This window comes from Aulonocara sp. 'chitande type north' Nkhata Bay, linkage group LG5, assembly GCF_057382095.1.
Source record: "Aulonocara sp. 'chitande type north' Nkhata Bay isolate Kocher_YH1m ecotype deep benthic linkage group LG5, A_spYH_male_GT1.1, whole genome shotgun sequence".
Taxonomy (NCBI): domain Eukaryota; kingdom Metazoa; phylum Chordata; class Actinopteri; order Cichliformes; family Cichlidae; genus Aulonocara; species Aulonocara sp. 'chitande type north' Nkhata Bay.
Window position 1 is genome coordinate 45,946,746 of NC_141348.1, and position 27,246 is coordinate 45,973,991.

At 43.0% G+C, this 27,246-nt stretch overlaps 2 protein-coding genes across 2 annotated transcripts; both read right to left on the reverse strand.

Annotated features, from left to right (window-relative positions):
- Positions 1-56: 56 nt before the first annotated feature.
- Positions 57-7,993, reverse strand: LOC147331491 (protein shisa-4-like). The gene is made up of 5 exons (XM_086293851.1): positions 7,676-7,993; positions 4,383-4,560; positions 1,809-1,945; positions 1,525-1,716; positions 57-716 (listed from the first exon to the last, which is right to left on the reverse strand). The coding sequence occupies exons 1-5, from the start codon at positions 7,752-7,754 to the stop codon at positions 676-678; spliced, it is 627 nt and encodes a 208-aa protein (XP_086149977.1). The 5' UTR covers positions 7,755-7,993; the 3' UTR covers positions 57-675.
- A 1,777-nt stretch (positions 7,994-9,770) lies between these two features.
- Positions 9,771-26,043, reverse strand: LOC147331492 (importin-9). Its single transcript, XM_086293852.1, has 24 exons — positions 25,741-26,043; positions 24,015-24,076; positions 23,818-23,904; positions 23,021-23,222; positions 22,698-22,786; positions 22,424-22,510; positions 22,145-22,264; positions 21,903-22,003; positions 21,437-21,495; positions 21,195-21,346; positions 21,004-21,102; positions 18,219-18,325; positions 17,997-18,136; positions 17,557-17,719; positions 15,239-15,465; positions 14,930-15,078; positions 14,392-14,520; positions 14,001-14,276; positions 13,714-13,880; positions 13,224-13,357; positions 13,013-13,132; positions 12,616-12,729; positions 12,426-12,502; positions 9,771-10,942 (listed from the first exon to the last, which is right to left on the reverse strand). Exons 1-24 carry the CDS (start codon positions 25,886-25,888, stop codon positions 10,832-10,834), a joined length of 3,120 nt encoding a protein of 1,039 aa, XP_086149978.1. The 5' UTR covers positions 25,889-26,043; the 3' UTR covers positions 9,771-10,831.
- Positions 26,044-27,246: the final 1,203 nt, after the last annotated feature.

Genomic DNA, 27,246 nt, shown 5'->3' on the forward strand with positions numbered 1-27,246 from the left:
TTAATGACTCGAGTCTGACTCGAGTCCAAGTCATGTGACTCGAGTCCACACCTCTGGTTAGAAACATCAAAGACAAAGAAGAAGCACGTGATGCTATGATAACCGGAGAAAGTGGATCAGTGGCAGAGATTACCTGGAATGGAACCACAGGCAGTTATCAATTTATTCAAACTTAACAAGGGGGAGGAGGTAAAACATTTTTTTTTCTTTTACCAAATAAAGAGGGACAGCATTCTTTTCTAGAAGGTAACAAGCACTCTCTTTTGGCGACAACCTGTCACTGAGGTGAGTGTTTCAGATCACGAGGCTGATGAAACAGCGCCAAGACGCAGAAGTCGCCTCGCTTTCAGGATCATGTGACGCCTGCCCAGGAGTCAGGCGTCAGGTTGCAGGACAGACTTTGATTTACATTAATACTGTGGAAAAGTAGGACGACGCTGCAAATGAACAACTAAAACAGAACTTAAAGTGCCTCCTGTTTTCTTTCACAGGCAACCCACTGCTAATCGAGCCGTAGCGGTTATTTTAGCGTGTGACTGTGTGCTTAACTGCATCTGCATGTGTGTGCATGTGTGTGTGTGTCTGTGTGTGGGAGAAAGTGCTGCTGCCTTCTTTTGAAACAGTCCCTTTGCTCAGCTGCAGTAGTGTCTCGCTGTGTGCGTGAAGAGGAGCCCATCAGTGACCAGGATACTGAGGTGGAGAGTACGGTGGTGGGGCTGAAAAACAAGTAGAAAAAGAAGACACACATGCACACACACAGTCAGCCTTTCACTGTAAATCTAGAAGTTTTTGCCCAGATTATACCAGTATTTTAGCTCAGAGCTAGGCATGTTCATGAAACAGACTACAACTACACAGAATACACATGGCTGGGAAACCAAAATAGTGACAGGGTAAGAGTGAGAGAGAGTTTTAAATGTCACTGACATTTATGTATTTGGTGATTTAATGAAGCTGATGAAAACAAAGTTATAAATATTCATACTGAGGGCACGAAAAACATCCATGCTAAATTTTACAGTTTATGGGAACAGTTGCTGGAGAATAAAAAAAACATGATTAAACACAAGTCAGCTGGAAAATTGTCCCAATCTGTTCAAAGGATTAGTGAAAGTTTTAATCGGCTGGGAGCATTAGGGGAAAAGTCCTCAAATTTAGCAAGACTCACTATTAAAATATGACACAATGTTGTGAAAGTAGCAAAGATGTGAAACTAGTGAAGAGACTATACAGTTCTCCTCTGAGGGAGGAAATGTTCCTAATCAGAGAGGACAATGTCCAACCATTGGACAGAACAAAATTCAACACATGCTGGGGTGAACTGCACTAAAGTCTCTAATATTTAAAAAAAACATTATCAGGTGATCACCCAAAGAACCACGTACACAGTATGTTGGCACATCATTTTTTGCTTTACATGCAAAAGCAGTTTTTGTTCTTGATTGTGATTTGACATATACTGACATGACCAGGAAACCCTGCAGCCATGTGAGCTCACTCTGAGGGAAGTTATGCAGGTCTTACCCTGGCTGTATGCAGGATCCATGGGGCGTGGTACGTACGGTCCAGGCTGCATCATTGGGTACTGTGGAGGCATGCCAGGATACTGGGGCGCCATAGGGTAACCAACAGGTGGATACTCTGAGGGGCAAATTGGTTTACCATAAGCGTCGTACATGGGCTCAACCGGGTAGCTGGCCATGGGGATCTGCTGAGCTGTGGGTTGAAGAAGATCGCACAGTTACGAAGGAAAATCCATACTTCATGGTCGTCTGCATAGACATCGACATGACAACGAGAGGTCTCACCATCATAAGGTGTCCTGCCCCTCTGCTGCCTTCTCTGGTAAAGGTAACAGCAGGAACACATAAAGCAGCAGACCATGGTCGCAATGATGGCCACAAAGAGGAGGATGGAAGACGCAATTCCAGCTAAAGTGGTGGGGCTGAGGAGAAGAAGAGTGGAGGATGTAAGTTAAAAAGGATTCATTTCTTCCTTTGATCATTCAGCCTCATGTTGTTCCTCCCCCCTCTGTGCTGCTAATTATGACTCACTCTGGAGGGAATTAAAGCCGAGGTGGCTGTGATGTGAAGCTTTCGATTTAGCAAAGACTGACCCCAACGTCGCATCCCAGCAAATGCCTCAAACTCTCCACCTCTCTGTCTCGACCCGATTCCACCACCTCATGATCTCAGAGAAGCAACAAAGCCCTCCATTTTATCTTAGCCTCCTCTGCCCACTGATCTGATCTCCCACCAGGCTCAATAAGCCACACGTTATCTGCTGGGTGCTGAACAGTGCCGAATGGTTTAAAATGCTGTGGAGAAAAACTGTCATGCTGCAGCCTCAGATACAAACATGCTTAGACTAGCATCAGTATTTTTCCCAGCTAAATGATTTCTCTCATTACAGGAGACTCACAGAAAGATGAGCCACCACTGACCAGATATTATAGTCAACAGAACAGGCCGTGCACAAGTCTGTGCATGATCATAAACCTCATCCAGCTGTTCCCAACATAACACAACAAGAGGGGACACAGTGACATTTGTAACAAAGTCTAACCCCTTTGTCATTTCGTGTTTGTGGCAGGACTTTTACTTGCGCATTCTTGACTCTGTTATGGTTTGTGTGAAAAACAAACTCAAAGATCTACTTGTTAATTTTCTTCTAAACTACATTTTTTACTTCCTGATTGAAAACCAGGGGAGGAAGCTAAATGCTCCAAATAAGTTACTAAGTAGAGTTAAGGTGTAATGACTTTACTCCATTTCACTGCAACACACAGAAAACATGTTTTACAATTATTGTGTCCTACATTTTACCATTTTTAACAAGTGTTATCATTTGGCTTTAGTTATGAATCTACAGCTAACATCCATTTTCAATATCCTTTTGTTTGCAGTGCCATGAGAGCGTATAAGTAGATGCTTCCTCTACGGTTCCTGTGTGTTCTCAGAGTCCAAAGATACGTTAGGTTAATTTGTAGGTTTAAATCGGCCTATAGATGTGGATGTGAGACTGCGTGGCTGTCTGTCTCTCACTACGATGTAATCCACATAAGTGGCCGACGCCATGTCCAGCCCTTGTGCATTTGCGTGGTGTTTTATGTGTTGATTACCTTGTGGTTGTGTCACAGTGTTTAATATGCGGTGCCAGCCATGACATAAACAAATAAACTGTCACGGTTCTTTTACCGTCCTGGGTTTCCTCTCTTGGCTGAGGTCAGTTTTTTGTTCCCTCCAGAGTTGAAAGTATTTCTCCCTCAAGTTTTTCCACTTCTGCGTAGATTTCTTCAACTTCATTCTGATGGTTTCAGCCATCTACCTCCAGGAATTTCCTGACATCTGTGAATCCTTATATTGTGGCTATGATTATTATTCCTTATACCAATGTGACGATTCATGTTGAAAAACTGCAGTGAAGAATTAGCCAGAAATGCACAGGAGTCGACGACAGTACAGAACCGGCCAATCATAATCACTGTGGGCTGTTACATTTCCAGAGAGGTTCACAGCGTAGGTTACAAAGTGGGATTTCAGAGAAGTTTGTGGTTACGATGCACCTACAGCAGGGGTGCCCAATCCCGGTCCTCGAGAGCTACCGTCCTGCAGCTTTCAGATGCATCCTTGTTCCCACACACCTGAATCAAATGAATGGCTTGTTATCAGGCCTTTGCCAAACATGATGGCATGCTGAAGAGATCAAACCATTTGATTCAGCTGTGTTGGAGTAGGGATGCATCTAAAAGCTGCAGGACGGTAGCTCTCGAGGACCGGGATTGGGCACCCCTGACCTACAGCATAGATTTAACTCATTAGCGTGTGACGGTGCACATGGACTTTCACCCTATGTCAGCAGCCATCAGCTTCAGCCCCCACTATAACCCTAAGTTTGATAAGCATCTAAGAAGATGGATGAGTATACAGTTTCAGCTTTTCTAGGATAACTGTCCATTGCTAATTATCCTAAACTTTGATCGATCCATTAGCTGTTTTCGTGGCTTTACACAACCTTTCCGGTCTTTAAGGCCCCATCCCAATCCTTTCAGTAATACTGTTTCTCACTTTCAACATTTTATAGGTTTGCACTAAAGCTAACAATCTGCAAATCCTCCTTTCTCAGTTTATTTAACCAAGTGTCACAAATTATTTGGAAATAATGACATTTCACAGACTTTCTGAGAGTTGCCCAGAAGCTGAGCGTCTATGCTTAAGGTCTGGAATCTAAGTTGGAGCTTTGTGGAAAACCATGCTTCGAGGGGATAAAAAGCTCCTGCAGTGATTGCCTTGACTCGAGAACACAAACCGTGACGCTTGGTGTCAAGTAAATGAATAAATAAGTAATAAACCTGAAGCCCCTGCTGCTGCGTCTACACCCACCTGAACTGGAAGAGCATGCAGCGTTTCTGCTCTCTCTCCGTGATCATCTTGAAGGCGTCCAGGCAGCAGTAGCGTCGGTTGCAGTTCCCACAGCAGAACGTGATGAGAGGGCAGTCGAAGCCGTTGTGCCAGGTGCCATTTTTATCCACATACCACAGACACTGCTCGTTCCCACTGACTGCAAAACAACAAGAGCAACACAAAGTGAAAGGGAGGATGACACAACAGGGGAAGTGATCAAATAACTGGCTATGGAAGGAAGCAGAGAAATGAGGAAAACAGCAAGCGCTACTTCACATGGCTCTTTAAAGTGATTATCTTCCTTTTTATCTCTCCTTTTTGACACGCCGTTGTTTGTTTGTATCAAAGTCCTGACTGTTAATTTACAGATCCGGCTCAGGGTTGCCTCGAGCAAATCATAAATATGTATTTTGAACATTTCCTGGCACTTCTTTCTTATATTTTTCTTATTCCAGACCATACAGTCACAATGCATTATTCAGCAGTTCCCTGTGGCAGAGGCTGAAAACTGATTCGGGCTCCAGTACTGGAAGGTACCCAGGAGATTTAAAGGACCTGAATGACTGCAACTAAAGATCACTTTCACTCTCAGTAAATCTGACAGTTACCTCTTCTATTAAAAGACGAGGTAAAGCACCAAAGTCCTTCATCTGAATATGAAGTACATATTAAATATTTGGCATTTTTGAGTGAAAACTGACCTTAACGGTTAATTTAAGGCCTTAATTTTTGCCATTATTAAGAAAGATCCACACACAGCCACCACAAAATCTGGATGAAAGAAAACTCAGTTTATTTTCCGCAGTCGACAGGCTTACAAAAAAATGATGATTCACACAAACCTGCGAAACACATGCCGTCTCCTCAAAGAATAAACACATTATAAGCCCTTAATTAAGCTGAAAAACGAACGCATGATTATCCTTTCCACATCGTATAATTTAAGGCAGCGCTAAATTACAGGTCACAGTGTGTTTGTGAAGGCTTCACTGCTTTTTTATCCATCAGTTTTCATGTGGAGCCTGGGAGAAAACCGACACACTCTGGGTTTTTCTGCTTCACATTTGGCTTTTGGGGGGTTGACTACACACGACTGGTTCACATACTGCAAAACCAAGAGTTTTACAACACAACCAATGTGTGCTACGCTTAAATAAATGAAAGGCATTTTAATAAAACTGTGTTCACATTTTAAAAAAAACATAACTTTACTACAGTACTGGTGATTTTGTTTTCCACACAGAAACATTACACTAGGTCATCCAACCCGAGCTGCAGCCCGTATGTAAATAAGATGACACATTTAGCCCGAGAGAGCTGCTTTTCCATACTGAGCAGAGCACATTAAACTGATGGAAACTTCACAAAGGCCGTCTAGGCCACAGTATCGAGCCAAGACTTGTATAGACTTGGCTCCTGAACTAGCTGACACTAAATTTGGTTCATGACCTTTGAGTGTTAGCCCTGACAATGCAAGTTGTCCAGCTTTATACAAGCTTTCATTTAAAAAAAAAAAAAAAAATCTATTACTGTTTGCTGTTAGCATCATTTAGATGCTTGCACTGGTGTGGCCCGTCTCTAAAGCACCACTGGGCCAACTGCGACACAGCTTAACTTGCTGAGTAACAGAAGCAGCCCGGCTGCAGTGAATCCTACCTCTGTTACAATATTCTGTACTTGAAACCATTTAAAGAGGTTTTAATTTAACTTTATGAGCCAAAGTTTAACACATCATACTGGCAGGAGTTTTACTTGATTGTATTAATCAGTCCACGCCATTTAAACCAGCGTGGTCTGTACAATACAGTGTAGTTCATTCTACAAACTGCAATTACTACGGCAATAAACATTTAAACTTTTAAATTTAAGCCCGAGTTTGAGTCACAGACTGTATAAAAAGACAGACGTGGCCACCGTGACGTCACATATTATGCAAACTTGGGGATTGAAAAATAAACCACATATATATTTAATCTTTATTTCACCAGTGCTTTAAACCGTATCACAGAGATAGATCGTAATTCAGCTTTATCTGACATTTTTTTAAGATCTACCAGGTTCTGCAGAAATCCTGGGTGCCGTGAAGACAAGCGAAAATCAAACAGAACAGCTGTTTGCAAGTGATAGGGAGATTTCACAGATAAGCAGGGAGCATTGTAGCTTTATATATAAAAATATGTCAATGTTGTAGTCCCCTTAGGCTGTCTAAAGGGCCAGGAAGCCAGACCATAAAGTGCACAGGGATGTATACTGCTCACTGAATCTGCTATGCTACACAGAGTCCAGGCAGCAGCTGATGCAGATCTAAAAGCGCAAAAATGATTCAGATCTTGATATATATACTACCTGGTATTATCTGTGCATTCATACAGTTTTTTTTAAGTTATATTAAAAAGTAGTTTTAAGTATTAGCCTTCCAGCACTGTCTTTAAACTCTAGTCTGAGCAGTTCTGCTGGAGAAAACATCTTTTTTTGCTTTGTGTTACCACATATTAGACACTATATATAACAATAGCGATATACCAGGTTATTTCCTGCGTATAAAATATATAAAGACTTGGAAAAGACTCTTTGCATCGACTACATGTGGACAACTCTTGCTTAAATGCAAAAAGCTTGTATATTATCAGCCAACTTATACGTCACCCAACTCCACTAAAAGGTCATATATGCATTTTTCTATATGAACGCTTAATATTAATTATTATTTTTAAATATGAAATAAAGCTTTTTTTTTTTATTTCTATTGATATATTAAGCTTTAACACACTTCTAATTTTGCTCCAGTATGTACAAACACGTCTGAGTCCCTTAGCGCGGTATCAGCCATGAGTTACATGAAGATAAATCAGATTTTCACCTGAACAGGTATCTTAACGGTAAAGCACGAGTCAAAACTAGCTAGCTCCCGGTTCTCCGCTAACTATAGTAGATTTAACGAGCAACGGCAGTTCAGTTCATTTAAACATGAACTGCTGCACGATAGTTCCCGTCATAAAGGAGCCAGTGAAAGCTAAACGTGTCCGCTGAACAGCGTTTAGTTCCAGTGATTTAGGCCTAAAATAAACACCGAGGCTCCGGGCCAACAATTAAACAGCCAAAAGCGCTTTGAGATCACGGTGACTGCGGCTCGGTGTGCGGGATAAATAAGCAGCAGTGCCGCAGAAAAGAAAGGGGAAATAGAAAAGGAAAAAAAAACGGAGGCAGGGATCAACCGTTACTCCGTTGCCGTTAGCTAGCGGCGGGGCCTGGATGGAACGCTACAATCTTACCCTGAGAAGTGCTGAGGACGACGGCGAGCACCGCCAAAGTCACCGAGATGAGGGGCATGTTTCCCCCCGGAAAGATCATTCCCGTTTGGATTTAAAACCGAGTAATTTTAAAGAGCAGGTGTTCTCATCGGTGTGCACGAGCAGAAAGAGGCGCGCTAACGGTCGTTCTCGTGCATTATCCTGGCCAGGGAACAGCACGGGGGACGGGACGGCTCTGACAGTCCGTAATTTATCCGTGGAAATGACAGAGCGCTGCTGTGACGCCGCTCACCCGGGACGAGGGGTGTGCTGCCTTCACGGAACGACTGAAACGTTAGAATTATGCCCCATCACTCGGCCGTCGACAGTTACCAACAACAAAAACCAAACCGCGTCACCAGTATAATTACAAATCATAATGGAACGGAAATACATCTTTTTACTCAAGTACGCAAATACACAGTAAGCCTTTCACATTTAACAAAAAGATAATTATTATTAGCAATAAACATATCAAAGGTACTCATTATGCACAGTGGTCTTTATCTGCATGATGCGCAGTATATCAAAAAGCATAATCACTGACTATGGGTCGCCAGGACTGACGTAATGAATGAATTAAATACACCATTAAATAATTTATTAAATGTGGCAATAATTAATTAAAATTGGTAAGAATTAACTTAAATGGGAACTAATTAAATGAATATTTTTGACATATTTAATTAATCAATTATTGACACATTTAAATAATTATTTAATGGTGTATTTAATCAATTCATTATGTCAACCCTGGCGTTCCATAACTGACGTGAACATCGTTTTGAATGCTTAGTATATTGCAGGATGTCTCGTTAAGAGCTCGCGTTGTCGAGCCGCCTTGAATGAGTCTTCCTACCCCCAGCCTGCACTGTCTGGATTTTAGCAAGTACCTGAAAAAAACTGCTTTCTTTAATGTCACACTGTTGCTAAATATCCTGAAACCGTGGAATGACCACATGTTTGAAAAACCTGTTATTTATAGGAGATTAAAATAAACCACCTAACTAAGCCATATAAGCCCGGGTTCATTATTTTTTCTGTGAAAATATGCAACTATGAACCTCATTTGTATGAAGTTTCATTAAGTGGAAGGAAAAAACATAGAGATACGAAAAACTTTTTAAATACTCTCTCTGCCCACACAGCTGATCCTGCTCACCTGTTTGACCTTCTTAGTAGCTTTGCTACAATCTGTTAAGCTGGGAGACATGACACATTTGAAAGGAGAAGCACTCCACTCTGCACACACCAAACACGCTTAACGATAATGTGTGTTATGGACATTTTTTGTGGTGTTTTATAGTCATCTAAGTAGTGTTATATATTAACAAACTTTTAGATGGTTCAGATCATTAAAAATAAATAAACAATAGATAAAGATAATCTGAGTAGATACAAAATTAAGTTTTTAATTTATGATTTCATTTATTAAGGGAAATAAGTTATCCAAACACAGCTGGCCCTATGCGAAAAACGTTATTCCATCTTCTCGTTTAAACAGAAGCTGTTTGACAAAGTGAAGTAAGCTAAAAGATCTCAAAAACACATGGCACAATCTGAAGGAAGTCGAGAACTGACGAGAAACACATTCAATGACATGTATCAGTCTGGAAAGGGTTAAAAAGGCCATTTCTAAGGGTTTGGGACTCCAGTGAACCACGGCAGAGCCCATTATGCACAAATGGAAAAAACTTGGAACAGTGGTGAACCTTCCCAGGAGGACAGATGCTTTAGTTTGACCTTAAACAGTTCATTCATGCTAGAAAAATCTCCAATACGGCTGAATCAAAGCACCTCTGCAAAGAACAGTGGACCAAAATTGCAACATGCCAAACAGCTCAGACTGTTTGGCATGTTGACATTCATGATTAGCAGATTCTGTTTTTAAATCCACATTAGCTTGTGTTGCCCACAAAGGTCCATTGGGGTAAGGAGCTCAGGAGCGAGCATAAACATCACATCCTTTTAGATTTTCTTGGAAAATTTAGTCATGAGTTCTATTAAAATAGAAACCAATCTACAGGAAACTCATTTTCAAAGAATCTGTTTGCATATTGGCATTATATCCACAACCTTTTGGCCTCTTTTTTTTGACTAGAACTGCTTTTCTCTTTTTACCTCTTGGGCTTCCAGATCTGCCACAGCTGAAAAGCACCGACTTCTTAGATTTTGCATTTTAAGCCTCAGGACGTAGCCCTGTTGAGACACTGCACTCTGCTGAGTGGACGATGCTTTTATGTTTGTGGCAAACCTGCGAGATCTTAAGTCCTGTATTTGTTTTCTTTGAATCAGTGATTAGTTGTTAATTCTGTAGTTTAATAATAATTTTGTTGCTTTCTGTTCCACCCTGGACTCCAAGTAAAGGTCAAAACAGACATGTCAGCAATCAGAGTCCGAGTAGGTGAAGCGTTTTTCTGTTTCAGTTGAAGTCGGACACAAAGACAGGAATCTGGTGATCATTCTGAAAATGTTGTCCTGCTGGGACTTTTATTTAGAAATGTTTTCATCCCAAACGCCAATGGGTACAAGGAAATGACAAGGCTGTGAATCACCATGGCAACAGTGTTAATTCCCAAATACCCACCGTACCCAGATACACGTCAGCGGGTCTGAAAGCGCTTCATTTCCTGTTGTCAACAGTCTGTTTTATGGAATATAAGGCCGCCAATGTTTCTCTCCCTCTCGAACATCCCGGTGTTTTGTTTTCCTTCAGTCCATGTGAAGTTCTCCTGGAAGTGTTTCTCTGTCTTGCACCTCACTCGTTTCGTTTGTACAGAAACACACACAAAAATAAACGGGCTAAATTACAAACAACACGTGGCGAAAAAGTCCGTACATACATCAAGGTTCAACCTTCTCGTCCAGTTTGAAGTTCCTTCAAAATGGTGAGACTCTCTTCGGGAACTGACCGGTGCAGTCGCTCACCTCGCCACGCTGCTCGTTTTAACAGAGTCCTTCATCCCATCACAAGAATGTAGTAACAGGAGAGCTATGGACACGTGCATGAGTCTCTTCCCACCCCATCCCCCTCCTCTTTTATCAACTTCTCTTTTTCTTTTGCTGTAAATTCATTGTGAGGGTCATGTGACGGGGCTGATGATGGAAGATGATGTGCTGGAGCTGCAGACGGCGGGGCTAGAGGCCTATAGACTGAAGGGTTTGTCTCTCGGCTTGGTTGAGGTGGCCTGAGAACATGCTGTAGCATGGCTGCTGGGCGAACTGTGTCAGGAAGTCTGTAAGGTAAGCCTGAAGAGGAGACAGAGGATACAGTGGAGGTAATCAGGTGGTAAATCCTGTGGGGAAAACAACTTAAACATTTCTTCAGCTTTAGCTCAAACATTCAGTTGGATTCGAGGATAAAGCGATCAGTTTTTGGTGTTGTGACTTTACACCCGCGATTCAAAGCATGAATGGTTCCGGCCGGTCTTTGTACCCACCTAAAAATAAATGGATGGTTTGTATTTAAGGATTCAGAAGATGGTCTCAGAGCTGTCACAGTGACTCTTTGTACAACCCAAACCTTGAACTCATCGTAATCACTGACAGGAAAAGCAGCACATTAGCATATTTTAAAAAGCCGGAACCAATAATGCACTTTTTCATGGAATTCAGTTTTAGTCAGCACTCACAGGGCTTATCAGCCTCATCTCAATTTACCCCGTTTACAGCAGCAGTTCAACACGAACCAGCCGGTAAACACCGTTGTTCCGACTAACATTATTAATGGCTCGGTTCCTCAATAGTACACAACTCGACCCAATGCCATGCATCCTGAAAAATGCTTGTTTACCAGCAGATGAAAGTGCAAATTGCGTGTCTCATCTCCAACATTAATCCAGCAGGCCATTTTATCCTAAAGCTCTGTTATAATTAGAGCGTCTTCTCATCTGATTTGACATTCTAGGGCAGAAAACGCTGGTAAACTCGCAGCAATGACCTTGGCCACTCTTAAGGGCTGCAGCCTCCCGGGCAGCTTATATATGAACATAATGTATTACAGTATGTCTGCTGGCATAATGGGTACAACCCAGTACTAGCAAGGTGACCTAATAAAGTGGCTGTTAAGTGCATAATACAGTCAATACATATTTCCCTTGTTAATACTTTGAATAGCTCACTATTGATACTCAAGATGGCAGTATAAGCTACAAACACGTGAGCAGAATATCTACACGGGTTGAAAGATGGGTAACAGAAAGGTAGTTCGTGAGGAGGTTTACTTATGTGCAACTGCTAAAAATCTATACATACACAGATATACTGTTGGCATCACTTAAGTAGATTTCAGCTACGGCCAAAAGAAAAGTACAGCACTGTAAATAGAGTTGTGTTAAATGAGGTTTAATTATCTCAAGCAGACATTTTCATTTATGAAATAGCAAAGATCCATGTTTTTATGCTTATGCATCAACCAGTGAAGATTAATCTGAGCAAGTCGATTGAACATTTAGTCTTCATTGATAGTTTATCAATGAAGACTAAATGTTCAATCTACATGATATTTGGCATAAATATCTAAATTATTGTTACTCATTCAAAGGGAACCAGCAGAAGTCTTTGACTTGTGTTTGACTAAGTGAAAGACAACAGAGAGGCCAATAAAATGTCAGAGGAAACCAGCTCCAGCAGTAAAAACACAGAAGCTGGCTTTCATATTATTATTCTCTGTCGCTCCACAGCTCCAACCAGTGTGTCCCACCCACGCTTAGATCTGAAGTAAGACACTTACCTGCAGGTCAATCTGATATATGGGGTCTTTCAAGGCATCTGGATCATCCTCATCGTCGTCCTCGTAATAATCATCATCTATAAAAATAAAATTTTATTCGCTGAGGTGAAACAACGTTCTGTCATGAACACAGAGAGGGAGCTGCTCTTAGAAGAAATTAAGATGAAATCCAGTGAGGAGGTACTGGTACCGTATTTGTTAGCGGCAATGAGATCAGAAAGGAGCTGCCCCGCCAGCCCTTCGTCCTCGTCATCATCATCCTCCACCTCGTCCTCCCCCTGGTCCTCCCACATACCACTGGAATCTAAGATGAGCAGAAATAACAGCTGGTTACTGAAAGGTCTGCTGTCCCAGCAATTCAATAGAACAACTGAACAAACTGCGATTTTTCAGTAAGTCAGAAGGCTTCACCTGCCCAACATGATGCACTTCTAGAGACCTGAGTCAACATCACATTTAGGAACTACAAATATAATTGAATAAACGAGTGCATTTGTAAAAGGACTGGAGCTCCCCCAACAGGCCTGTGTGGAGTTTCTGACTTCTGGTGACGGTGTACTGGGGTCCACGAGTACATACTGACTCACCTTGGCTCCAGTCTGCGGCGTTCGTCCTGCTGGCGTTTGCCTCGACTACAGTCGAAAGCTCGTTAATGATCAACTTAAAGATCTTCACCAGCAAAGGAATGTTGGTCCAACGCTCTGGATCTGTTCAATCGAAACATTTGCATTTTCTCATGATAAAACTTCTGCTTTCAGCAGTCTCTCTGTTCAAGTTCAAAATCATTTAGTGTCTTACTCTTTGCAGATTTGGAGCGTGTGCGGATGCCGTCGTCTGGACTGTAGATTTCTTCACCTTTCACCACAATGTCCTGGAGACGTTTATCATCAGTGTTGAGACTGTGCTGCAGCAGCTTGCAGAGAGCCACCGTGCTGCAGGAATTCAAGAGTACATTTGAATGGACACGTTCTTATACATCGCTTTTACACTCTGAAAATGCTTTATACAACATGCCTTGTTCACCCATTCATACAAGCACTTTTTTTTAAATGCACGAGTGCTTTCACCATGGTGTTCACTTCTTCAGATACAGTCCATAATAGACAAAGCTGAGAGTTTGTGTATTCAGGTTCTTAGTCAGATCCACCTTTCACTCATCCCAATCACTTTTAAAACAACACAGCCTGAACTCAAAGCTGAAGGTTTTCATGTTCTGACATGACGCATGTTCTTCCTTTCAGATCTTCTTTCACTGTAGGCCAAAGTAAAATCGTTGTAGTTTTCTTACCTGACCTTCCCCTCGTACTGCCCGTAGAAAAGGTGCTGCCTGCTCATCCACTCGGTCATGACGAACTCCAGGGCGGGTTTCCCTGTCGGTCCAGGCAGGCTGCACAAAAACTCCAGCAGAGGTTCCAGCTGAGAGTGAACCAGGTGGGCAAACACCATGATCAGAGACTGGAGAGGGAGGAGAAACAGGAGGTGGTTCAGATACCGGCATCCAGTGGAACTCAATTAAAATAAAGAAATTCAGCCTGCGGCCCTTCGGCAAAGCCATCAACCATCTTTCCTTCCTACCTGCATGACACTGAGGGTCTCGGCTTGCTGCATCTTGCTCAGAATCGCTCGGAGGATCTGATCCAGCTGCTCACCGAGCTCAGTTCCAGCCCGAGAGATTAAAGTGGACACCAACCTGCCCACGAAGGCGGCAGTGAACTCGGACGTCCGGGGATCCAGCAGCTGGTTGACCACCTGCATGACGTACCAAAGGCCGCTGTTTCCCTGGTCGTCCCGCCACTGGACAACCTGCTCGAGGGCGATGGAGACGTACGCCCGCAGACACTCACCGCCGTTCTGGAGAGAGGAGCGAAGTGATCAATGTGTTACACCACATGCTACATTTTACACAGTTAAAGTGACCACGTGTGACATAATTATTTCTGGACCTCTTCGTCTTTGTTTTGTTTACCTGCATTATCGCATTGTCATCAGTGCGCAGGGTGCACTGTGCCACCACAGGAAACGCTTGGCACACCAACAGCTCTGACAGAGGGGGTTTGGTGTTTCTGACAACTGTGGTCAGGATGTCAATGGACGTCTGCGACAGAGCAGGAGAACAGAAAGAGAAACCGATGTTTTCAGAAAGAATCATGATCTATCCTCAGCAATCGTCTCAGCTGGATGCAGAAAATGTCAAGTATTACATATTTAAAACACAAAAACCCCCACAAAGGGCATTTTTGGCTTCCACTGATCCACATTTCTTGGGCCAGTTCTTGTTTTTGTTGGTCTGCACGCTGACTGAAGCAATACTTATGCCCACTGTTACATGAAGACTCTTACTTGTATACTTTTTCTTCTTTAAATGTGGCAAATGTCACTGTGCAATCATTTCAAATAAGTTATTTTGAACTAACATAATAAATTATTTTTTAAAAGCAGACTGACACACATTATTGCACCTCGTAATTCTCTGAACAGCTTTGTATATGCCACCTGGTACTTACAGCGCACAGTCCGGTGGGGATCTTGTCATGTGGAGCCTGCATGATGCTGATAAGCGTGGGGATGAGACGCATCTGCATGGGGCCCTGACAGCCTTCAATCTGTGCCAGTTCCTTAAAGATGTCCTGAGCCAGGGATGCCACCACAGGGTCTGAGGACACGAGGACACAAATCTTATCACACCATGTCCTCATCCGGGAAGCACTTTGCTTGGAAAAGGTGGTACAACTTAAGATTTTGCAATCAGGTGCTGATGACCAGAGCATGCTGGGAATTTAGTTCAACAGTCAAAGAAGGTGTGAGTCAAGTACCGTTGTTATATTTAAGGAAAATGGCAATGGTGAGGGGGCAGATCTTATTCTCGGCACTGGTGGTGAACGCCGGGTCAACGGTGCAGACGATGCACAGCGTCTCCATGACAAGCGTCAGCACTTCAGAGCTGAACTGGGCGGCCAGTTGAACCAGTCCATCTAGGATGCTGGGGAGGAAGGGCTGAATGACATGTGTGCTCTCCGACAGTTTCAGCTGATCACAGTACCTGGAGACATGAACACGCAGCATCCTTAATATTTTTATAACTTTATAGTCACTGCTTTGAGGTAACACCTTTTCATGTGGGACTGTTGGCTCTACTTCATGATCTGTTTCATATTTTAGTGATGGACAAAACTAACAAGCACAGAAACCATGAAACAACTCAAGTTCAGACGAGGAAAGGATATGATGCGAAAAACCTACGAAACATAAAACCCAACTGCACAGCTGCTGAAAGAAATTAACTTATCTGATTACCTGTTGAAATTTAGACGAGAAATCAATGTGTTTGGTAAAGTTAAGCATACAGCCACTAGTCGGTTATCTTAATATCACTTAAATAGTTTAACTAATTTATGTTGTGGCTGAGTAACTTCCTGAAGTCACTGATGATGGCATGGGAGACCCACACAGAGCAAGATGCTTGAAAGTAGGGCTGGGCCATATTATACCGTTCACGGTAATACCGGTATAATGTTAGGCAACGATAGGAAAATGAAATATCGCGATAGAATGGGAGTAAAACGCGCATGCGCAGTGCCTTTGTGTTCATACGCACATGGCCGATTGTTGAGTGAAACAGATGAACCAGAACTGGTTTGTAAAAATGGTGCAACTTCAGTGATGTGGAACTGGTTTGGTGTTTGTCCGTCAGATACACAACAAAGCACATTTTTTTGCAGAACATGCAAGCGGCCGTCGTTATTGTCGTATTTGTCGGACTAAGATGCTCTTAAATCTGGGAGTAATCTGGGTCCTAAACTCCGTAATCTTCAGGTCAAACGAACACTGCAGCATCACTGGGAGTTAAAAACTGTCTAAATTCTTTCATCTTTAATAAAACGATCAGCATTGCTGCTTTACCAGGTGTAACTATGAAGTTTAACTTCCAGGCATCCATGAAAACAAAAGTTATTACATTTAACGGAGTTAGAAGTTAGCAGGAAGCTAGCGGAAGTTAGCTCGCTAGTTTCGCTAGTTACCTAAGCATGATATAGCATGTTCTGACTGAGAGATTTCTGAAAAATTCAAACGTACAGCTCTGCTATCACTTCCAACATAAATGAAGACAGGAAACTAAACAGCAGTGACGTTTGTAGGGTTACTGAAGTTGGGCTAGCTGGTATATAATGATGTGCTACGTGATCGCTAGTGACACAGCTATGTTAGCATAACATAAACAGTGAAGCTGGAGGACGAACACTTAGGTTCCTGATAGTTAGAGACAAATGCAATCGCATGGCAGGATGCTGTAAACGGACCAAACTTCAGTCAGGAGAACAACTGAGATAATCCATCCACAATAGAAGGTTAGTCATTAATATACTGCAACAACATGGGAATAGAGCAGCTGCCAGAGAATTCAACATTAAGGAATCAATGGTACAGAAGTGGAGGAAGCAAGAAGAATGAGTTTAATAAAGTTTGATTTATCTGACTGCTTTGTTTCGCTTAATGTGCCTTATAATCCCGTGCACCTTATGGTCCGAAAAATACGTACTGCACACTGCAGTTTAATGTTGCAAAGCACCTCTTTTTTAACTTCAGTGGATATTATACATGGTTATGCTCAGGATATGTCAGCCCATTTCTACTGGAAATGCCTTTTGGTTAAACTTTCAGCAAGGAATTTGCATTTGCACTGTTACATTTTTATAAAGCTTTAATGTACATAAAAACCAGCTTCTTGTTTAAGTGAAAATAAAAGGAAGGTTGTCTTTTTGCGCTAGTAATGTTGTGGAGTTGTATTTTGTCTCGCATCAATTATATCGTCGGTTATATCGTTATCGCAAATTTTCAAATATATATCGTGATAAATATTTTTGGCCATATCGCCCTGCTCTACTTGAAAGTGGACATTTAGAGGTTCCTTTAGAAATCTTTTATGAGATTCGGACAAGTCTAGGATAGTGGTTTTCCTTCTGTTCCCAGGTTTTGTGCAAATCTGAGATACCTGCCTGCTTTTTTAAACAGCTCCCGAATGTAACAGGCTACAACCTGTACCGTGGACCAAGACAAAGTTGCTCAATCACAAAATAAAAGGATGGTTTTCTTTTGGCGGTGACCTGGTTACAATTATGAACGGCTAGCTCACCCCCAGATGGCCCTGACCGCGGAGATGCGGAGAGAAGGCGGCCGGCAGTCATGGAGGGCGCTGACTGTGACCTGGAGAAACTGCTGGATGACCTCGGGAGACATGGCGGCTGTAAAGCGACTGGCCGCCCACAGAGCACGACCGAGAAGGAAGGGAGACGCCGCTGGGAAAGAAAAAACAAGCAAGATGAGGTGAGAAACATAAAGAGTGAAATAACCGTTTTCACGTTTCATTGCAGTTTGACGGCTTTGACTTGTTAAAAAAACCTAAAATATTAAAATGCAGTCTTTTATAGTTTATGGGGGAATTTCACGGCTTGTTAGATCATTCGAGGTCAGAGATATAACAAAGGACTCAAAGTTAGTTCTCGTCAGAAGTTCCATGCTCTTGCAGAAAAAACTCAGGAGCTTTGTTCCTGTTTTTCTGCTGACCGGACTCACCCGTCAGGTTGAGATCACCCAGGACAACGCCGGCCAAAAAACCGTGCATGTCAAACTGGATGCGGCCATTTTTCACGTTCTCTGTGATGATGGTCTTGACTGAGCCGAGGGCCAACATACAGGCCTCGTGGATCTTCCACCTGTTTTAAAATAAAAGCAACATAAGGAACAGAAAGCGAAAACATAGAAAGCCAGACTGGCTGTGACCGAGTCTGCCCTCACCAGTGCTCATTGCCACCGTTTTTAGCCTGCTCTGCCTCCTGGAAGTGTCTGGTTGCAGCTGCTGCCAGCGCTGCTGCGCTCTCATTCTGAAACTCTGCAGCGACGGCCTGCAAAAAGAGGTCAAAGGTTACCGTCATGATACACCTGATCAGGGCGAACCCCAGGCTGAAAAGCGAGATCATGAGCAAGTACGACTTTGACACCACAACAAACTTCTGGATGTGTTTGACTGCACAGATCTAACCTCTTCTATCATAACACTGCATGAAACACACACAGTGTATAGTGAAAACAAAAACAAAACTGTTCCCATTTCTTTCACAGCTTTAAAATCTGCCTCCAGTGTCCGTGGAGGTTGTGTGTGTGTGTGTGTGTGTGTGTGTGTGTAGGAGAAGAAAAAGCAGAGCCAAGAGGATTATTTCCCTCAGTCTAAATACAGCTGCCTGGCAGACACGCACATCCTCATGTTCTCTGCTTTACAGCCTCAGATAAGTTCGACTTCTTGTAATTCTTTTTCATTTTATATAAATAATAACTGAAAGTTGTAAGATAAAACCTGCAAACTTATTGAAATACCTCTCTATAACCATCTTGGAACTGAAATGGCTCAAGTCAGTCAAACTAAACTAGATCAAGGAGGCTGTTAATTTACAAAAAAAAGTGCCTCTGTGTTTAAAAGCAGGCGTCATCTGTCAGCCAATTAAATAACAGCTCTCATACCTGAGACCTTTATCCAATAAGATTGCTTTACCTAAGCAGTAGGGGTGCAACAATACTCGTATTGATATTGAACCGTTCGATACAGTGCTTTCGGTCGTATGCATATGTATGAACAATACAATTTTTTTTATTTATTTTATCAACTTTTCATCTGACGATGCTGTCTGTGTTGAGCGCTAAGTGGATCTGCGTTCCACTACTCCGCCTAGGCTGCACTGTCGAGTGCAGATCCACTGAGCGCAGCGCAAGCTAGCAAGACAGAAGCTAAGCTCGTTGCAACATGGCAAATTGAACCTCCCCCACCCTCATTCAGATCTGGCCTTTGGAACTATTTTGGTTTTCATGTGAAGTATGACCCTGAAGGTCAGTGTTGGGGAGTAACGGAATACATGTACCGCCGTTACGTATTTAAAATACAAAATATGAGTAACTGTATTCCGTTACAGTTACCGTTTAAAAAGGTGGTATTCAGAATATAGTTACTTTGTTGAAATAAATGGATTACACGGCAGTACTTTCCTGTTTCATATCGTGGCGGGTCAGGACTGTTTGGGTTTTGTTTGACAGCTATGTTCTGTTGTTCCAGGTGGCAGCGTTACGGTTGCCATGGTTACAGGGTGACGCTCTCTCTCTGCGTGTTTCCTGGGTGAGAGAGTGCCTTTTGTTGTTGTTGTTGTTGTGCTAAGCTAACAGGCAGAATGCTACAAGCATAGCTCTAAAGAATGTAGCATCATGGGCAGTGTAGTCCGTGCTGCAGGGAGAATGGACTGCCATACACGTTATGGGTCTGTGAGCGCGAGGAGGGAGAAAAAAAGCGAGTGGAAAGGTACGAGTTGTCATCGAGCAAAAACGGGAGCTGGAAGCATGTAAATATAATAATAACCACTGCAGCCAAGAAGAGTGCCTGACGAGCCCAGTTGTAAGTAAGCTATTAAGACTCGACTGTACACCGTGTTCGTGTTTTCCTCCGAAACAATAAGTTCCGTTGGAGCAGTCTTTCAACGCCTCTCTCTGTCTCTCGCAAGCAAAGTTGACCCCCCCAACAAAGTAAAGCTATTTTTCGGCTACGAGCCCGACAGGGACCCCGCCGTATTAGTCAGAGGTCCCTTTACTACGGGTTCGGAGCCGCGGACCTTCAGTAACAGTAATAAATCACAGCAATAGTACATTCACGTAGTTGTAAACAGCATGATAATATATTAAGTATTCCAAAGTATTCAGAATACGTTACTGTCATTGAGTAAAGTAACGGAATACGTTACAGAATACATTTTGGGGCATGTATTCTGTATTCTGTAATGGAATACATTTTAAAAGTAACCTTCCCAACACTGCTGATGGTAAGCGTGTCATGGACAAAAATAAAACAGTATGTTGGATGTGCCACGCAATGCTCAATTGTTGGGAACTAGTGCGTTAGCGCAGTTAGCTTGTTAACGTATTGACGCCGTCCAGCCCCACGCACGGGGCGATCCGCGGTAGCTCGTTAACGGAGATCTGCCGCGTTATGGCGTTAACGTCATTTCAACGAGATTAACGCTGACAGCACTAGTGGGAACACAACGAATATGACTGTAGATTTACGCCGACAGCATCCTAGTGCAAAGACAAGTGGAAGCAGAGAAAAACAACAAGCACACATGCTACAAACTTTACCCGAGTCATTTAGACAGCCATTAGCACATGATTCTCCTTATGGGGACCTGATATGTTTAATATGCTGCTGAGAATATAGCCCAGAAGAAGCGTATAGTATAGCTTTTATTTTGGAAAGAGCCATTTCTCTGTAATAAACTCTCTTTTCCAAAGACGAATGATTTCTCGATCAGATAGATTTATTTTTTTTATTTTGTTGTTTCAGCAACATTAAATTTAAAAACTGTACTTTTGAGTTAAAATATATATTTATAATTTTAATAAATTACAAATTTAAAAAGGCATGAACATTTTTTTTGCATCGAAAAAAATATCGAACCGTGACACCAAAGTATTGAACCAAACCGGGAATTTTGTGTATCGTTGCACTCCTACTAAGCAGTGATACTTTTTTTTGTTGTTCTCTCACCAGCAGCAGGTCCTGAGCAGAGATCCTGACAGAGTAGGAGAAGGTGTCATCATCCTCGTCCTCCACAAACTGCTGCGGGTTAGCTGTCCACACTTTGATCTGAAGAGAAACAACACAAATATACTTAGTTTTTTCTTTTTTACTTCCACCTACACGTGCATCTTCTACCAGATGTTGCAGTCGTTTCTCACCTGGTCCTCAGTGATCTGCATGTACAGGATGATGTAATAGATGAGTTCAGGCAGCGCCTTCCTCACCGTGCTCTTCAACTTGTTGTTCTCCAGCAGCGTGTGGACAAACTCAAAGATGCTGAACACCAAATTCTCAAAGCCCAAAACCTCACCTGCAAAAACACAAGCAACCAAATAAATAAATAAGTGGATAACAATATTAATAACCATGTGTAACACAGCAAGACTTGAATTCTGCTCACCGTCTGAGTCTACTGGGTCGTCCACTTCCTCTGTGTAGTTCACTTCTGTTCTCACATAAGTGAAGATCTGGTTAAGGATCAATGCACTCACAAAAACGTTTTTCTCTCATTAATGGCTGTAAATTTAATTATTATATGAGATGACCCTATACAGACAGCTTGTCTGTGAAGTCCATTACCTTGTCACACCCCAGTGCTTCTTTAAGTATGTCAAAGGAGGTTTTGATCCTGCTGAGTAAGCAGGTGATTTCCATACATTAAAAACTGCGACAGTAATGTGGATTAGTGGTTTAGAGAAACTGTCAAATAAACAAGAGATCACAAGTCACAGCAAATGACCTGTCTGTCTGCAAGATGCCCAAAAGGAAGTCAAACTTCGAGGTAAGAAGTGTTCAGCCCCAAAACAAATGCTCTTCAAACGATTGCTGGGAGCGAGGAAACAGCTAATACACAGATCACAGGATATAAAGCTGCGCTTTCAGTCAGTGTATTCCACACAATGGGTAATATCTGCTGCATGGAGGACACCATGGGTTTGGGGAAGTTCTTTACCAATGCTGTCACTGCCTGTGAGACGAATAAGCAAAGAAAACAAGGATTTGAACCCTGGAAAGTAGCCACAGACAAAAAGAAAACTAAAAGACTGACTTAACGTTTGCAGATCATAATCAGTCCGACAAAAGGGTCCAAGTGCACAGAGTTTCTCACCTTGAGGACTTCCATCTTGAGGCCGCTATCAGACGTGGGCCCATCGGGCATCTGCAGGGCTTGGACAAACGCTTCTGTGAACTGCTGCACCACAGGGAAGATCAACGCTTTGGCTGCACCCTACACCCAGGTCAATAAGAACGATTATTAAAAAACACAGCAACAGCGACTCAGGTCTATACCTTCCACTTTAATGCAGATATAAAAGTGATGCATGAGTAGAAGCCTTTTTGAAAGGCCATCAACTTAAAACTGAAACGTTTGCTGACCCCGCCTCACCTTTTCAAGCTCTTCAATAGCACAGATCAGGTTGGCACAGGTGGTGAATATCTCCACTGCTCTGGAGCGAGTACGAATACTGTAAACCTGCAAAAGTGAAAACAGTTCAGGGAGGCGATCCATGCCGGTGTATCACACAAATGCAATGTGCAGTCATTAATGGCAGTCACAGAAAACAGGACTGTTCAGACTGACAGCTGTAAAATGTGTGCCTGCATCCACAGAGGCTCAATACTGATAGAGATAAGGAGCACATAAGGAGATATAGGAGTACCTCTGCCATGGAAAAGATCTTATACATCTCTGGTAAGATGACTGGAGCCACTAGCGGCATCTGGGTGTCTGTCACCTCTCGAGTAAACTCTGCAAAAAAAAAAAGAAGTTGTAAACTAAAGACTCTGAAAAATGGAAATGCATAAAGCTAATCTTCAAGAACTTAGCTGTAGTCTAAGCTAAAAAAACAACAAAAAAACTCAACTGCTCCTGAGATCACAGTCACTTTAAGCGTTGACTTCCAAAACGGATCAAATGTTTGTGCAACCTTTAAAATTCCCCAAGCAGATAGACTTATTGTGTTATTTATATGTTACTACATACCCGTGAGCACCCTCATGGCCCCGTGCACGGCATTAACGTCTCCGCTGACCAGCATCTCCATCAGGAGGGTGAAGAGCTGCGGCCACGCCTCAGGCCAGTCCCAGTGGGCGATGGCCGACACGGCGTACGCAACACTGGAGCGGACTTTGCTGATGGACTCCCGCAGACCGCTGGGCAGCAGCTCCCTAATGGCGGCTTTCGCCTGGAGGGGAACAACAAAAGTCCGACTCGCTTTGGCTTCAATCGTGTAACAGGGGTGTAGAGTTGGGTGATCTGCCCCTCCGCTCCCTCACTCTGACCACTGATTATACTTACTAATAATCAGACATAGGTCACTTTTACAATTACTTTCCTTCTTTGAGACGAGGCTGGATACCGAAGGCTGTTCTTAAAAAGGGCAAATTAAATACCACTGCAGGATTTATAAGCATTGCTGTTACTTCTTCTCAATTATGGATAAGTTATTATACTTCTCTGAGCGGGCAGCCACCTCTCAGATACTACAGCACCATGTGGCCTACAGAGTGAGTCCCTGCTGTAAGTGACAATGTCTTTACCCCCCTCAGTAATGATGAATCATCCTTTTGCCATTGCACTGTTGGAACAATACTAGCAGTGCCTGAAGCAGAGCGTTTTTGGTTTTTAATACATCTGAAAGCAGGCCTAAAACATGGTTTTTCTTCACCTGTCATAATGCGTGAGAAATGATGTAGCTAAAGTTTGAATTTGCAACATAATTAAAAGTGTTTGAGATGCCTGAACATGCTTCCTGAGATTGAGGATGAAGCAGGGTTTACCTGATCTGTGGTTTCAGGAGGCCTGAACTTCTCCGATTGGGAACACCAGTGAGTCTCCACATACTGCTTCAGGATGACGGATGCCAACTGTAAACACAGCCAACCACACAAACAAGAAAATGATGAGGAACAACAGAAAAAGTGGTGTTTGTTGTAAAGGTTCATTTTTTTTCTTTTTCAGTTTCTCTCCTGCTCACCTGACGAATGGCAAGTGCTCCCTGAGGGTCGACTGTGAGTTCTGCCAGGTGGACGCCAAACTCTGCAATGTGAACAAATCAGCAAGGACAACAGGATATAAATACACAACTAAATGCATATCAGCTCGCTTAGAGCATGATGAATATAGAAAAAGCCAAATGTGGATGTATAAATACTGAATTTATAAATGAGGTTTTTGCTAATCCTACACATTTCCATTATTAATTTTCACTATGGTTTAAAGAGCCTGGCAAAATATGAAAATATGCATCCTTCAGCAGCAACAGGATGACAAGGGATCAGTGTGTGACATTAAGTAAGAGACATGAGACACACCATACAGGCAGAGGGAAAAAACTCGAGCGGAGCATGCTTTAGTCTGAACATGGCATGCAGGGTGCCAAAGACATCAGGGTGACATCAGGCGCCAGAAGACAATGTTAGTGCTGACAATCCCATAGCGCGGCTGCCTTAGAGCGGGGCCAGCGGAAAGGGTCGGCTCGCTGCGATACTGCAGTACAGCCGACATCAGTGCGCACAATTAGCCTTTCACCAGCAGCACGAGGACTGCAGGACAAACAATGGGAGGTCTAGCAGAGTCAGAGCTACACCCCCCTGGCTACAGTATCCATCTGTCCAAATTTTACTAAAAATCAGACAGAAAGTGTCTTTTTATTTCTCTATCAAAAAAAGAAGAAAAGTAATCAAGTCTTAAAACTTTGCCAACAGATGAACTGCATAAAGCAACACCACAAGATTACTTCAGGATCTACGTTAACATGTTCTAAGTACAAGCATCACTACTACTTTCTTTTCCCCCCTCATTAATACAATTCTGACACACATTCTGTGACTTTGATGGTTTCCTCCTACACTGAAGCCTCAGACTTTTCCCACTCCATATGAAACACTAACAGCTCTTTCATTGGCCATCCTGTGTGTACTGCCCTCCCTGCTGGTCCTGATGGTGCAGGAAGCTGGAAGTCTGGGAGAAGCCCCTGCCCCCCGGGGACACATCTTCGCGGGGGAAAAAAAACAATCTGTCAGTAAGGCATTCAATTGTTAGCATAGTGACGGCGCAATTAATGAATGTTTAATATTAGGCAGGCGGCGAATCCGCTATTGTCCGGGCGGTCAAACAGCGGATTTTGGAGTTTGCGTGAACGTGACCAAAGTAGCTGCTCTCAAAAAAGGAGAGAGACAGAAAAAAGTGGTAATATTTTTTATCAAGATGTTCACGCGCACCTGGCTGAAAAGACCACGCGACTCTTGTCTTTCCCTTTGGTTTACTGACGCAGATGTTGAACCCAGAGTCGATCCCGCCGCCGTGCTGCTGAGGCCGGGGTGCACACAGCTCCCATGTGCTTCATCAAACTTGGTAACTAGGTCCGAGCTACTGACCACACTTGTGACACATCCGGCTGTCCGAACCGATCGCCTGAGCAAAGCAACCGGCCAGTCTCGAACCCCAATCGAAGATCATCATCATTATTATCTTAATCATCACCAACTCCTGGAAATGTGGCCTAATGTTTGCTCCGGGGAGCCAGGACAGTCGCTCAGCTAACGTAATGACTGCTAGCTTAGTCACAAAGTTAGCCCCAATAACGGCGGCCGTCAGCTGTTCGCGCACTGGGCGCGAAGCGGAGGCCCCCGTGCTGTTAATAAGCGACAACACCCCGGTTAACTTCTCAAAGCGCTGTTCAGACCCCGGCTGCCACTCACCCTCTGTCACTTCCAGCACTTTGATCTGCTCCTCCGCGGCGGCGCGCACTTCTTGGACCGGGGACAGGATGGCCGTCAGCGTCTCGATCAGAGCCTCTTTAAGTCCCTGCTGGACCGAACCGGGCCGAACGCTACCCGCTGCACTCATGCCTGCTGTGTTTTCACCCGCAGCCCGCTACAGTCAGTCTACCAGCAGCTGTAGCACCACCACCCGGGGAGGAGCGACGAGCCACGGCCACAGAGGCGAAGCGCGCCAATGCATGGAAACGCGGAGGCGGGGTTTTTGCGGGAGGAAGTGTGTTTGTCGTCCGGTTAGGCCCACGTGTTTTTCTCCCTTTGTTTTTGTTTTTATATTTTAGCGCCCTCTGGTGGAGCGGAGGAAATTTATGATTTTGAGCTCAGGTAAATAATAATAATAATAATTATAATTATAATAATAATTATTATTATTATTATTATACTAGTTGTAGTATTGCGTATAGTAGAGCTCTCATAGTAAAGGCTATATTAAAGATTTTGTGTTATTGCAGGCATGGTTCATGGAAACTTAGATAGTGAGATCCACTGTGATGTATGGTAAGGAGACGGTGGCACACTAACATGAAGACAGGAGGCTGGAGGTGCCAGTTGAAGATGTTGACAATTTCATTGGGAGTGGCCAGGATAATTAGATGAGTTAATCAGATTGATAGTTCAGGTTGAACAGTTTGGAGACAAAGTTAGTTTGGACATGTGCTGAGGAGGGATAGTGGACAGAGTCGAGAAGGACATGCAGAGGAAAGTTGGGGTGAGAGCCAGAGGCAGATGATCTGCTGTGGCATAACAGTTTCTATGCGCTATACGGCATATGTAGCTCTCCAGAAGACTGGTAACATGTCCTGGGTGTACCCCACCTGGCCCCATGACAGAAGTGGAAATGGATGGATGGAGTTATATATATTTATATTTGTCTCGCCATATAAAGAGGTCAAAGTAACCGTAGCCTAACCTTAAGTGTGAACAACTTGCAAAATCTTGGAGGAATCTGAGCTACCAGCTTCACCATATAATCCTACAGCGAAACAGTGTGTGCAATTTGCAAGGCTGTTACATTTACATCCCTAATACTTTCCCTTCACACTGTTAATCATAAAATGTGTGGCGGTTTGGATGTCTGAATATAAAAATCTTGTGTTATTATTCACTGCTCTAAGATGTACAACATACAGGAAAAATGACTTATGGAAAACTAGCAAATATTGTAGAAACTCAATTACAAAATATAATTTTTTTCTTGTAAAATCCCCACTCGTATGTGACTTTGGCAAATATGTAAATATAAAAAGCATAAAAAAAGTATCAAAACTAACCATACGCTCTGTTGCCAGTTATGAGGTATACCTTGGTAAAAGCAATAGTCCATGGACCTGGAAACCAATGTCCCAAACTAAAGAAGGGACATTGGTTTCCAGGCCTATAATTATATACTTACAGAAAATCCATTAAATGTGGTGCTCCTCAAGGCTC